Source organism: Carassius carassius, chromosome 2 (genome assembly GCF_963082965.1).
Source record: "Carassius carassius chromosome 2, fCarCar2.1, whole genome shotgun sequence".
Classification (NCBI taxonomy): domain Eukaryota; kingdom Metazoa; phylum Chordata; class Actinopteri; order Cypriniformes; family Cyprinidae; genus Carassius; species Carassius carassius.
The window spans coordinates 16,898,124-16,912,404 of record NC_081756.1 but is presented as its reverse complement, the minus strand read 5'-3'; the positions used below and the strand labels follow the sequence as shown (position 1 = coordinate 16,912,404).

Here is a 14,281-nt window from a genome sequence, read left to right as displayed (position 1 = left end):
GAAAGCTGTGCTGATGGCAGCAGCTTTGACGGAAAATCAAATAAATAAACTGCTACCAAAGAGGCCCGTTTCATTGTGTACGCCTGCCTGAATGAAATATCAACAAAACCTCTTGAAGCACAAACAAATGAATCACTCAAAATGAAAAAGAAATATTTAGATAATGGTTATTAAAGGTAAACATCACCAAAGTATGACATTTGAAAAGGATTTCTGGCCCCTTATCAAAAGGTCTTGATGTGATTTGAACATCCAAAGGCAACTGGATTTTCTGGATTGACACCATTATTCACAACTTCACAAGCAGAAGGGTATGTGTGTATGTGTGTGTATAAGAAAGCCACTAAAGATTACTGCCGATCCCTGCAACCAGACACCCCCATACCACAAGCTCACCATCCGTTAGCAGCGAGTTTAGATGTCACACGGAGGCACGGAACTCCATGTGCCGACATGCATCTCCAGGAAACACTATGCTTTCACGCTGATTCATTCCACTTTGTTATGCCCTTGCTATTCACAAGCAAATTGTTTCTAAAAGCAACGTGAGGCAGGAAATGGCTGCCATGGATAGGTGAAGACTTACACATGATGACACTGTGTTTAATGAATTTGAACTCTGAATGTGAGGCCGTGGAGGGAGAAGAAAGAGGACAAACTATAGAGAGGAAAAAGAGCAATGCCTGCAAATGGAAGCAAGAGAACGAAAGAGAGCCAGCCAGTGCTGCAATCCCCTTAAGCAGCCTCCTGAAAGAAGCAGTCTCAGCATAAGGTATTCCCACTCCAGATAAAGGACTTCCTCCCCGCTCATAATCAACACATAATGCATTATTTTCCACAGATAACATGAAAAGAATTAGTTCAAATTATTTTAAGTTTTCTTAATTACTTTTGCTGCCTGAAGCTGTTCTCTGCTGCAACTCAAGTCTTGCTGCTGTTAAACTTAATGCTGAGTTTACATACTCTTCCATTAGCGTTAGCCTAATTCATGCACTTATCTTCCAATTGTAAAGTAATGGTTTATGAAGCATTCTGGTCTTTATCTATATGTACACCTCCAATGCAATCATGGCCCTTAAATGATATTTCCACTAACACTCATCCCTAAAATTAAAGAAAAGCACTGGGCGTGCGTTTCAGTGAACAAGCTAATATCCCAGATCCCAATGGGGCATTTACAGGTGGGTTTATAACTCTAATTATCATACACAATTACAGTATATCAACTTTTAGTAGCCCATTGTACGCCTGTAATACATCATGTAGACATGTGCCTCGGCTACAGAGTATTTGTCTTGCGTTAGACTAAAAAAAAAGTTCACAGAGATGTATTGCCCTATCCGTGGGTGATAATGAGGAAGGCACATTGCGATTTTAATCGCAACAAGATGTTGCGACAATAAGGAGCAATAGAGCATGTCTGTTTTAATACAGTAAGTCACAGTAAGGCGGGACAGAGACATTCCATTATTTTTTAATAACGCTGAATGTTTCTTCAGTTAAAACATGATTAGGTCAAGTGTATATGAATATATAAATATATACGGGGGGAAAATCGTATGCGTAAACTTGAATGATTCAGCTCCTTCAGAACCAGATCCATTGATTGAGTCAAAAGGGATTTTGAGCTTAACTTGAGGAATTAAAGCTTAATTTGAGTTTAGCTTGAGGAACTGCCAGAAAAATCAACCTAGACCTAGTTCTTAGCAAGCTGCTCTGTAGTAAGACTGGTTTCAGCCCTTAACAAAGCTGTTAATGTTCTGCAAAGAATGTGCAAATTGCAAAGTGCCAGTCTGCAGTACGAAGCTGAAAAACACTCCTGCTACTTAGAGCCAGTGATGGAACAAATTTGGTCAAATTGGTAAAGTGCCCAAACGGAGAAGGGAGACATTCCACGGAAAACCAATTCCAAGCTTGGGTGAGCCCAGCATTGTTTGGAAACTCTCCAATATGAGAGGCCCAGCATTGAGTGTTAGGCATAGACTGTTAAATAAGATTAGAACAATGAGCCGTCAGAGCAACCCCCAATACTAGAGAGAGGGGGTTTCTGTAGTAAAGTCTCCTTGTGCACCTGTCATTATAACATTGTGAAAATGTTTGTGCATCGAAAAGCAGAATGTTGCTAAGTGGCCATTGGACGATACAGATTTAGAGGCTGCTTTGTGGATGCTGTTCGGAGAGCATCCGGTTTCCTGCTTTGATATATTCCTAGTAGCACCAATTAAGCTTAGCCAATTCCTACAAGAGATGAAGAGAGGGCTGATGGATCTGTCACGGGACTGTATGATCAAAGCACACAGAGTGAAGAGAAAGGGGGAAAACACATCACATGCAATTTCACATTTATTAGGTACTTTAAGAGGCTTGTTGTGCGCCGTGTAGCTGGTATGAAAACAGTGCTGTTTAAATCATAGAGAACACAGCATAATTGAGACCTTGGAATAACATGGCAAAGCGGACATGTGCACTTTCCTAAGATAATGGAAGAGAGAGAGCCTTCAAGCCTCTAGATTACCCATGATGCCACTTCTACCAAACCTCTCAACTACCCCCTCCTACTTCCTGTCCATCTCATGTGAATATAGCTTCTGATTCATAAAATGATTATTAAATCCCAAGGTTGTGTAAAAAGCCTGCTGCTTTGAAAGGATATGTTTTAAGCAGTGATAAGCCAAAGGAAGTTTTCATTGTGAGTCAAAATGCAAAAGCATGAACATAATTTGGCCACATGCTGTGAGCATTAAGCTAAAACATTCTCAATGACAGTGAAGCAGCTTCAAACTGCCATAACTAATGAATCCATATACGGCTTTGTCAACCTTTTCAGTTCCACATTACCATTCAAAAGTTTGGGCTGGAAACATTTATTAAAATGTTTTTGAAATAAGTCTCTCGTGCTCACCATGGCTGCATTTATTTGATCTAAATACAGTAAATATAATTATATTGTGAAATAATATTATAATTAAAATTCTATTTTTATTTTTATATATATTAAAATGTTTATTCCTGTGATGGCAAAGCTGAATTTTCAGCAGCCATTACTCCAGTCTTTAGTGTCACATGATCTTTCAGAAATCATTCTAATATAGCCTACTGATTTGGTGCTCAAGAAACATTTAATATAATTACTGCAAGTCCTTCTCAGACAGGGTGCGATCACGAAAACAGATATTTTTCCTGTTTTATTGTGCTTGAATGGTCAAATACGCACGCAGTAATGTCATAATGCCTGTCGTGTGGAGTATTCCCGTAAACTCAGTCAGTTATGTGTTAAATAAATGTAGACAGGTTACAACCGATGCGTTTCAAATAGCCTTCTTTACCTCTTGCTGTCTGTCAATATTAATGTTAATCATGTTTGACTGATACAGTGATGAATATGCAGTGTTTTATTTGTACACTTTTTTCAATTTCTGTAATATTTCTTACTACATGTTAAATAAACCTAGCCTAATGTAGCTAAGTAAATTAAAGTTTAAAAAATATATATTTATTTGTTCTGTTGTGCTTGCAATTTACTTCTTTTTCTTAAAAATAGCTATATCAATGTATATATCATTATCATGAAATTAAATTTCAACTAAGATTTTGCTCTTATCACCCACCCTTATAAAGGCCTTTAGTAAAGTGTTATCTTGTCGGTTATAAACTAACTTTAATTGTATGGACAACATTAAAAAAAAATATTTGTTTTAAAAAAATAATAATATTTATTATTCCACAGAAGAAAGTCATATAGTCATACAGTTTTTGAACAGCATTAGGCTGAGTAAATAATGACACTATCCCTTTAATTAAAATGGCAGAAATGTAAAAACTCAGAATAATATGAATGCAGAATGCTAATGCGTTCTATGTCTGCTAAACTAAAGAGAGACCCATACTGAACCAGACCATAGCGTTAGTCCTGCTCTCTGTCCTGGCTTGCCTGGCTGGGACGGATGGGGAAGGTAAATCAAGGCAGCTGAGTGGAGAGCGCTGGTGACAGTGCATTAAGGCCCTCTCCTAGTGAACTGTCACAACTGAATGTTGGGGGTGGGTGGGGAGTTTGATCATACGTGGCTGCCGTCCTGTCAGACATCCTTAAAAGCAAATGGGGCCTAAGTGCAGTTCAGCACTCGCACTGAGATGACTGCCACTGTGTACAGGAGCATCTGCACTCCCCCCTCTCCACCCTTCCTCTTCATCCCACTCCTCCTCCTCTTCCTCTGTACATTACTCACAGAGGACAATGAGGTGAGAAGTGATGGCGGAACTGTCTCTGTGCACTTTTACCCAGTGCCCATAAAAGCCTCTGACAAAGTGTCAGTCTTCAACATCATCATCATCCACAGCACCGTCATTAAGAGCCAGAAGAACTTTTATGCTGTCTTTGCAGACCGTCAGACGTCCAGGCCACTTTTTACTCTCTAGCCAGTACATTTTCGTGCCAACATTGGGAAATCTAATTGGAAAAAGGTACTATTTTATTCATCAATATGGTGGAGCTTCAGGGGCCTAGCTGTCAGAGATAAGGTCTGTGTGAGTGCTGCAGTGTGCTTGCAGGCCAGACACATCCTGTATGCTTGCACATACAGTACATGGACGTCTGTGGAGGTCTTCAGGGGTTAGATGATCCTGGTTAATCGTACAACATCATGCTTCAAATATATATATATATATATATATATATATATATATATATATATATATATATATATATATATATATATATATATTAAAGAAAACAATAGGAAAGTATTTCTTTCTTACAATTATAGTATGCATAGTGATTTAAGTGGAATAAATGAGAAGTTGTGTGAGTGTGTTGCTAGAATTAAAATATATATATCAAAGCAGCAAAATAAGAAGTAATGTAGATAATAAACTGAGGAAGGCAATTTGTCTTTAGGGCTTCTGCATATCTTGCACTTGTTATGGTAATAACTGTATAAATTCCAGAGACATCAAACAACATAAAGTCGGCCCAGGCCACCTAACAGGATAACTCCAAAATGTGCCATATTATAAACAAATCTCTTACATGAGAGCAGATGTACAAATGGCTCCCCAACAAGTCCACCCACTCCATTTTTAATGAGTGTCTAAGACCACACACCAATGAGAGGAACATGTTTAAAGAACTGCAGTCCTCCTCCTCCAAGTAGCTCCATGGTGTATGCTACTATGCTACTCATCCAGGTGGATGCTGCACACTGGTGGTGGATGAGGAGATACCCCATGACTGTGTAAAGCGCTTTGAGTGCCTAGAAAAGCGCTATATAAATGTAATGAATTATTATTATTATGTCACAGTGTCTGGGTTGTGTTCCCTGGGTTTCCACTAGATGTCTCCCTTTCCCACGGTGTCTGTCACTTTATGAACCTTCAGTTCCCTTATTTGGTCACCTTCCTCCTTGTTTGGGTTAATTGATTAGTCCCCACCTGTCTCCAGTTCCCTCATTACCTTCTGTGTATTTATACCCGGTCTCTCTGAGTATGTGTCATGGAGTCCTTGTTGAATGTTTAATTCATGTCCATCAGCTCTTGTCCTTGCCTTGTGTTCGTGTCTTGTTTATGTTTGGATGGATGTTTTGGTCTCGACCCCTGCCTGGACTGTTTACTCTATTTGGATTACCCTTTAATAAAAGATTTTCCTGCTATTGGTTCTCTCTCCTTGTGGTTTCCTTGTATCACCGGTTGTGACAGAAGGACTCCGTCAACACGAGAACCAGCGGTATGTCTGCCTATGTCTCATCCCCAGCCACAGAGCGGGAGAGAGGCGGTTTTGAGGGAACTCGTCTGGTGGTTTTCCGGGGGACCAGGGGAGGTCGCCGAGGAGGGAGTGGTCGAAAGGAGACTCAGCATCGCTCTCAACCATGGCCTCCCTTTGACCCAGGGCTCATGTGGAATAGGTCAGAGCCAACATCTCACCATGGCGGACGGAGAGGTGAGAAGAAGCGCAAACCCGCCATGGTGGTGCCACTGCCCATGATGGCCGCTAGATCAGCGCCAAGAGGCAGGATGGACGCCAGCACAGCGCCACAACCCAAGATGGCCGCTCGTCTAGAGTCCGGGCCCAAGATGGGCGCCAATCCAGCGCCACCACACAAGATGGCCGCCAGCCCCACGCCACAGCACAAGATGGCCGCCAACCCAGCGCCGCTGCGGTGCATGGCCACCAACCCCGCACCACGAGGCAAGATGGAAGCCAGCCTCACACCACAGTACAAGATGGCCGCCAGCTCAGCGCCACGAGGCAACATGGCTGCCAACCCAGCGCCATGAGGCAGTATGGACGCCAGCACAGCGCCACAGCACAAAGTGGTCACCAATCCAGTGCCACGATGCAGGATGGCCGCCAGCCCAGCGCCGACGCCCAAGATGGCCGCTGACTCATTCTTAGAGTATTTCTCCAAGCTGTCAAAGATCCTAGAAATTCCCAAGACTGTTCACGTCACGGTTGCTGAGCCAGCACCACAACCCAAGATGGCCGCCAATCCAGCGCCACAGCACAAGATGGCTGCCAGCCCAGTGCCACAGCGCAAGATGGCCACTCACCCAGCGCCAATGCCCAAGTTGACCACCGGTCCAGAGTCATGGCCCAAGATGGCTGCTTGCCCAATGCTGCTGCAGAGGATGACAGTCACAGCGGACCCTCCAGAGTCGAGTCAGGTTCCAGTGAACCCTCCAGACTCGAGTCCGGTTCCAGTGAACCCTCCCGAGTCGAGTTAGGTTCCAGTTGACCCTCCAGAGTCGAGTCAGGTTCCAGTTGACCCTCCAGAGTCGAGTCAGGTTCCAGTTGACCCTCCAGAGTCGAGTCAGGTTCCAGTTGACCCTCCAGAGTCGAGTCAGGTTCCAGTTGACCCTCCAGAGTCGAGTCAGGTTCCAGTTGACCCTCCAGAGTCAGGGCTAGTCACCGCTGACCCTCCAGAGTCAGGGCTAGTCACCGCTGACCCTCCAGAGTCAGGGCTAGTCACCGCTGACCCTCCAGAATCAGGGCTAGTCACCGCTGACCCTCCAGAGTCAGGGCTAGTCACCGCTGACCCTCCAGAGTCAGGGCTAGTCACCGCTGACCCTCCAGAGTCAGGGCTAGTCACCGATGACCCTCCAGAGCCAGGGCTAGTCACCGATGACCTTCCAGAGCCAGGGCTAGTCACCGATGACCTTCCAGAGTCATGTCAAGTCACGGGTGATCTTCAAGGACTGTGTCAAGTCACGGGTGATCTTCAAGGACTGTGTCAAGTCACGGGTGATCTTCAAGGACTGTGTCAAGTCACGGGTGATCTTCAAGGACTGTGTCAAGTCACGGGTGATCTTCAAGGACTGTGTCAAGTCACGGGTGATCTTCTAGGACTGTGTCAAGTCACGGGTGATCTTCTAGGACTGTGTCAAGTCACGGGTGATCTTCAAGGACTGTGTCAAGTCACGGGTGATCTTCAAGGACTGAGTCAAGTCACGGGTGATCTTCTAGGACTGTGTCAAGTCACGGGTGATCTTCAAGGACTGAGTCAAGTCACGGGTGATCTTCAAGGACTGAGTCAAGTCACTGGTGATCTTCAAGGACTGAGTCAAGTCATGGGTCATTTTCAAGGACTGAGTCAAGTCACGGGTCATTTTCAAGGACTGAGTCAAGTCACGGGTCATTTTCAAGGACTGAGTCAAGTCACGGGTGATCTTCTAGGACTGAGTCAAGTCACTGGAGATCTTCATGTTAAAATGCCAGTCACCAATGATCTTCGCGAGCAGAGTCAGGCCAGCACCGATCTTCTGGAGTCCAGTAAAGACACCAGGGGATTACCAGAGTTTCGTCGTCCCGTTGGTCCGGCCGCACGGAGGTCTGCTCCGCCTTGGGGGGCTCTCGTCCTGACCACATGGCTGTGGTGGTCTTCTGCTTCGCCCTGGGGGACTTCCGCCCTGACCACACTGTTGTGGTGGTCTTCTGCTCCGCACTGGGGGGTTTCCGCCTTGACCACTCCAGAATCAGGGCTAGTCACCCTGATTCTTCAAGGACTGAGTCAAGTCACTGGTGATCTTCAAGGACTGAGTCAAGTCATGGGTCATTTTCAAGGACTGAGTCAAGTCACGGGTCATTTTCAAGGACTGAGTCAAGTCACGGGTCATTTTCAAGGACTGAGTCAAGTCACGGGTGATCTTCTAGGACTGAGTCAAGTCACTGGAGATCTTCATGTTAAAATGCCAGTCACCAATGATCTTCGCGAGCAGAGTCAGGCCAGCACCGATCTTCTGGAGTCCAGTAAAGACACCAGGGGATTACCAGAGTTTCGTCGTCCCGTTGGTCCGGCCGCACGGAGGTCTGCTCCGCCTTGGGGGGCTCTCGTCCTGACCACATGGCTGTGGTGGTCTTCTGCTTCGCCCTGGGGGACTTCCGCCCTGACCACACTGTTGTGGTGGTCTTCTGCTCCGCACTGGGGGGTTTCCGCCTTGACCACAGGGGTGTGGTGGTCTTCCGCTCCACCCTGGAGGACTCTGGCTTCGACCACTAGGACGTGGTGGTCTTCTGCTCTGCCCTGGGGGGCTTCATGTTGTTTTTTGTTTTTGTGTTCACTCCTGTCCCTGTTCCTCTCTGTTAGTCTGGCCCTCCATCCCTCCCCCTGAGCCTCCACCTGTCCGCCTCCCTCCTGGTCTGTTTTGTGTCTTGTGGTGGAGCGTCTGGGAGCCGCTCCATAGAGGGGGGGTACTGTCACAGTGTCTGGGTTGTGTTCCCTGGGTTTCCACTAGATGTCTCCCTTTCCCACGGTGTCTGTCACTTTATGAACCTTCTGTTCCCTTATTTGGTCACCTTCCTCCTTGTTTGGGTTAATTGATTAGTCCCCACCTGTCTCCAGTTCCCTCATTACCTTCTGTGTATTTATACCCGGTCTGTCTGAGTATGTGTCACGGAGTCCTTGTTGAATGTTTAATTCATGTCCGTCAGCTCTTGTCCTTGCCTTGTGTTCGTGTCTTGTTTATGTTTGGGTGGATGTTTTGGTCTCGACCCCTGCCTGGACTGTTTACTCTATTTGGATTACCCTTTAATAAAAGACTTTCCTGCTATTGGTTCTCTCTCCGTGGTTTCCTTGTATCACCGGTCGTGACATATTATTATTACTTTACTCTTCCATTTGGCCCAGTGTGAGGATGACTATGCCCACTGTTTAGCCTGACTCAGAGGTGATTTACATTTACATTTAATCATTTAGCAGACGCTTTTATCCAAAGCGACTTACAAATGAGAACAATAGAAGCAGTCAGGTCAACAAGAGAACAACTACAGTATACAAGTGCCATGACAAGTCTCAATTAGTCTAGTATAGAACGCATAGCCAGGTTTTTTTTTTTTATAAATGAAAAGACAAGAAAAGGAAAAGTGCTAGTGTTAGTTGGTTAAGTGCAGGCGAAAAGGATGAGTCTTTAGATGTTTCTTGAAAATGAGTAAAGACTCAGCTGTACGAATTGAGATTGGGAGGTCATTCCACCAGCTGGGCACAGTCCAGGAAAAGATCCGTGAGAGTGATTTTGAACTTCTTTGGGATGGCACCACAAGGCGTCATTCACTTGCAGAGCGCAAACTTCTGGAGGGCACATAAGATTTAACCAGTGAGTTTAGGTAAGTTGGTGACGTTCCAGAGGTCGTCTTGTAGGCAAGCATCAGTACCTTGAATTTGATGCGAGCGGCTACTGGTAGCCAGTGTAACCTGATGAGGAGAGGAGTAACGTGAGCTTTTTTTGGCTCATTGAAGACAACCCTCGCTGCTGCATTCTGGATCAACTGCAGAGGCTTGACAGTACATGCAGGAAGGCCCGCCAGGAGAGCATTACAATAGTCCAGTCTGGAGAGAACAAAAGCTTGGACAAGAAGTTGGGTTGCTTGCTCTGACAGGAAGGGTCTAATCTTCCTAATGTTGTATAAGGCAAACCTGCAGGACCGGGTCGTTGTAGCAATGTGGTCTGTGAAGCTTAACTGATGATCCATCACAACTCCTAGGTTTCTGGCTGTCCTCGAAGGAGTAATGGTTGATGAGCCCAGCTGTATAGAGAAGTTGTGATGAAGCAATGGGTTAGATGAAATCACCAGGAGTTCTGTCTTCGTAAGGTTAAGCTGAAGGTGATGGACATTCATCCAGCTAGAAATGTCACTCAGACAGGCTGAAATGCCTGAAACATCACCCCTCCAAGACACACTGAAGGATATGTCAGAGAGGTAGGACTTAACCCACAGGAGTGCAGTTCCAGAGATGCCCATCTTTCTGAGGGTGGAGAGGAGAATCTGGTGATTAACAGTGTCAAAAGCAGCAGACAGGTCCAGTAAGATGAGTACCGAGGATTTTGAAGCTGCTTTTGCTAGTCGCAGGGCTTCAGTAACCGAGAGCAGAGCAGTCTCAGTTGAGTGGCCACTTTTGAAGCCAGATTGGTTGCTGTCCAGGAGGTTGTTCTGTACAAGGAACATAGAAAGCTGGTTGAACACACCTCGCTCAAGTGTCTTTGCAATGAATGGAAGAAGGGATACCGGTCTGTAGTTTTCAAGAAGCGCTGGATTTAGAGATGGTTTCTTGAGCAGTGGGCTTACCCGAGCCTGCTTGAATGCTGAGGGAAATGTTCCAGAGTGAAGAGAGGAGTTGATAATGTGAGTAAGCGAAGGTATGACTGAAGAAGAGATCGCTTGAAGGAGGTGAGTGGGGATCGGATCAAGTGGACAAGAAGTAGGATGATTGGACAGGAGAAGTTTGGAGACATCCATCTCTGAGAGTGGGGAGAAGGAGGAGAAAGAGTGTGCATCAGTCATTGTGAAGTTGTCCTCAGTCTGCGGTGTGGAGAATTGGTCACTGATGGATCTTGTCTTATTTGTGAAGAAAGCTGCAAAGTCGTCCGCTGTAAGAGTCGATGGAGGAGGTGGTGGCGGCGGATTAAGAAGAGAAGAGAAAGTCTTGAAGAGTGTCCAAGCGTCACAACAGTTGTTAATTTTGTTGTGGTAGTAGGATGTTTTAGCCGTGAAGACATTTGCAGAGAAGGAACAGAGGAGAGACTGATACACACTGAGGTCGACAGAGTTTCTTGATTTCTGCCATTTCCTCTATGCAGCCCTGAGTTTAGAGCGATGTTCACAGAGAACCTCGGACAGCCAGGGGCAGATGGGGTGGTGCGTGCTGGTCTAGACAACAGTGGGCAAAAGTTGTCCAAGCAAGATGTTAAAGTGGAGCAAAGAGTGTCCGTAGCGCTGTTCGTGTCCAGAGCAGAAAACTGAGAGAGTGCAGGAAGTGAGGATGAAACCACAGAAGATAGGCAAGATGGAGAGAGTGAGCATAGGTTCCGTCGAAAGGTGACCTGCGTTGGAGTGTGAGGCACTTCAGGAGTAAGTGCTAGGTTAGCAGTAATGAGGAAGTGGTCTGAGGTGTGCAGTGGAGCAACTGTTGTCCACAGAGAAACAGCGCGTGTAGATGAGGTCCAGTTGGTTGCCTGATTTGTGAGTCTTTGTAGTTGACACTAGCTTGAGATCAAATGAGGTGAGCAGAGTTTTGAAGTCAGCAGCCTGGGGCTTATCTAGGTGGATGTTGAAGTCCCCAAGCAGTACCAGAGGAGTACCATCTTCAGGAAAGTTTGATAGCAGCACATCCAACTCCTCCAAGAAGTTTCCCAATTGACCTGGAGGACGATAAATGACCACAAAGTGGATTTTAACAGGGTGGGTTAAAGTAATGGCATGAGATTCAAATGAACCAGTACCTGTAGGTGATGGCTGAAGATCAAATTTCCATTCTTTTGATATAAGGAGACCCGTACCTCCACCCCTCCCAGTGGTACGAGGAGTGTGGGAACAAGTGAAATTAGTGGAGAGGGCTGCAGGGGTGGCAGTATCTTCAGGTTTGATCCAAGTCTCTGTCAGTGCCATGAGGTTGAGACCGGAATGAGTAGCAATAGAAGAAATGAAGTCTGCTTTGTTAACTGCAGACTGGCAGTTCCAGAGACCAACTGGAATAGAAAGCGTAGTAGTAGAGGTCAGAGGGACAGGCCGTAGGTTTGTCAGACAGGCCTTCCTGCGACGTACATAGCGTGCTCTCCGAGTGTTAGTAGTGATAGTAGAGATCTGAAAGCACATAGTGACTACAAGTGTAAGAGATATTTGAGAACAAGGTATACAAAAAGTAAAGAAAGAGGAGAAAAGCAATACTCAAGTGCCCTGTCGGTGTCCTTGCTCGGTGGAGTTGCGCAGGTAGAGTCGATTGTCTTTACACTCGTCTGTCTTCACACGAGGAGGGATCACACGAGGGCTGCCACGACCGCTGCCGCGGTGAAACCTAACGCTTTTGTATTTGACTTATTACCTGTGATTGAGTTTTAATTAGTCTTAATTCACAACATATTTCTGATATTATCGATCAATCTTATCAGATTAACTTTGATCGTTCACTTTTATTTTATTTCCGTGAGTGCAGTACACCTGCAAAGCGTTAGCACTCGTTAGCTTGTCATTAGCGTCTTCATTCGAACCTATCGCTGTTTTCTTTTCTCCTCTCCCTCGCTCCAGTTTTTCACAAGTTCATCAAACAACCGCAGTAAGAATTTTCATCAAGCACGGTGAGTAATGGCTTCTCCTATCATTGTTTCTTGCACCTCTTGCCACATGTACAGTTTATCTATCTCTGTCGCTGATGAGGGATTCACATGTGATAAATGCAGGGAAATAGTTAGGCTGACAGAGAAGATTTCAGAATTAGAGACACGCATCCAAACTTTAATTGAGGACAGTAAGAATGTTAGGGCTCTAGATACGGCTTTGGATGCGTCTAGCTCAGGGATTCCTATACATTGTTCGGTTCCGGAAACAGAGCCCCAGCAGCAGGGCAACTGGGTGACGGTGAGGCAGCGTAGTCGTGGGTCAAAACACCGCTCTTCTGTTCTGATCAAAACATTAAACAGGTTCTCCCCACTCAGTGATGCACCCACTGAGAAACCTGATGAAAGTGCTCTAGTTATTGGTGATTCTATTGTACGGAACGTGAATATAGAGACACCAGCCACCATAGTCAAATGTTTACCGGGAGCCAGAGCGCCTGACATCTTGGCAAATTTAAAAGTGCTGGCTAATGCTAAACGTAAATACAGTAAGATTGTTATTCATGCCGGCGCTAATGATGTTCGACTTCGCCAGTCGGAGATCACTAAAAATAACATTAAAGAGGTGTGTGAACTTGCAAGCACGATGTCAGACACTGTAATATGCTCTGGTCCCCTCCCTGCTTACCGTGGTGATGAGATGCATAGCAGATTGTCATCACTCAATGGCTGGATGTCTAAGTGGTGCCCACAGAATAACATAGGTTTCATAGACAATTGGACGAGCTTTTGGGGCAGACCTGACCTGTTTAAAAGAGATGGTCTTCATCCCTCCTGGGGTGGCGCCACTCTTCTCTCTAGAAATATGGCAAATAGTCTTAGTGTTTATACTTGACTAACTGGGGCCCAGGTCAGGAAGCAGACAGACTGGCTAAACCGACCGTCTGCTAGCTGCCTCCCGTCACAGAGGTCAGTTAATTCTCAGCACATAGAGACTCTTTCACCTAGATATCACACTATAGAGACTGTGTCTGTTCCCCGAACTAGTAAAAACAAAAAACGTCCAAACCTGGTTAAGATTAACAATTTAATTGAGCTTCAACAAATAAAAAACAGAAGCAATATGGATAAACAAATGATAAAGCTTGGCTTATTGAATATCAGATCCCTTTCTACGAAAACACTTTTTGTAAATAATATGATCACTGATCATAATATAGATGTACTCTGTTTGACAGAAACCTGGCTAAAACCTGATGATTACATTATTTTAAATGAGTCCACCCCCCAAGATTACTGTTATAAACATGAGCCACGTCTAAAAGGCAAAGGTGGAGGTGTTGCTTCAATTTATAACAACGTTTTCAGGATTTCTCAGAGGGCAGGCTACAAGTATAACTCGTTTGAAGTAATGGTACTTCATATAACATTATCCAAAGAAACAAATGTTAATGATAAATCCCCTGTTATGTTTGTACTGGCTACTGTATACAGGCCACCAGGGCACCATACAGACTTTATTAAAGAGTTTGGTGATTTTACATCTGAGTTAGTTCTGGCTGCAGATAAAGTTTTAATAGTTGGTGATTTTAATATCAGAAGTTTTAATAGTTGGTGATTTTAATATCCATGTTGATAATGAAAACGATGCATTGGGATCAGCATTTATAGACATTCTGAACTCTATTGGTGTTAGACAACACGTTTCAGGACCTACTCATTGTCGAAATCATACTCTAGATTT

At 45.0% G+C, this 14,281-nt stretch overlaps 1 protein-coding gene across 1 annotated transcript in view; it reads right to left on the bottom strand.

Annotated features, from left to right (window-relative positions):
* LOC132095415 (uncharacterized) overlaps positions 1-12,282 on the bottom strand; it is a 74,812-nt gene extending 62,530 nt beyond the window's left edge. The window contains exons 1-2 of the mRNA XM_059500385.1: positions 11,707-12,282; positions 11,466-11,625 (exon numbers count right to left, since the gene is read on the bottom strand). Of these exons, the coding sequence (XP_059356368.1) occupies positions 11,466-11,625; positions 11,707-12,079 (533 nt within the window). The 5' untranslated portion in view covers positions 12,080-12,282. The remainder of the gene's footprint in view (positions 1-11,465; positions 11,626-11,706) is intronic.
* Between the last annotated feature and the right edge of the window lie 1,999 nt (positions 12,283-14,281).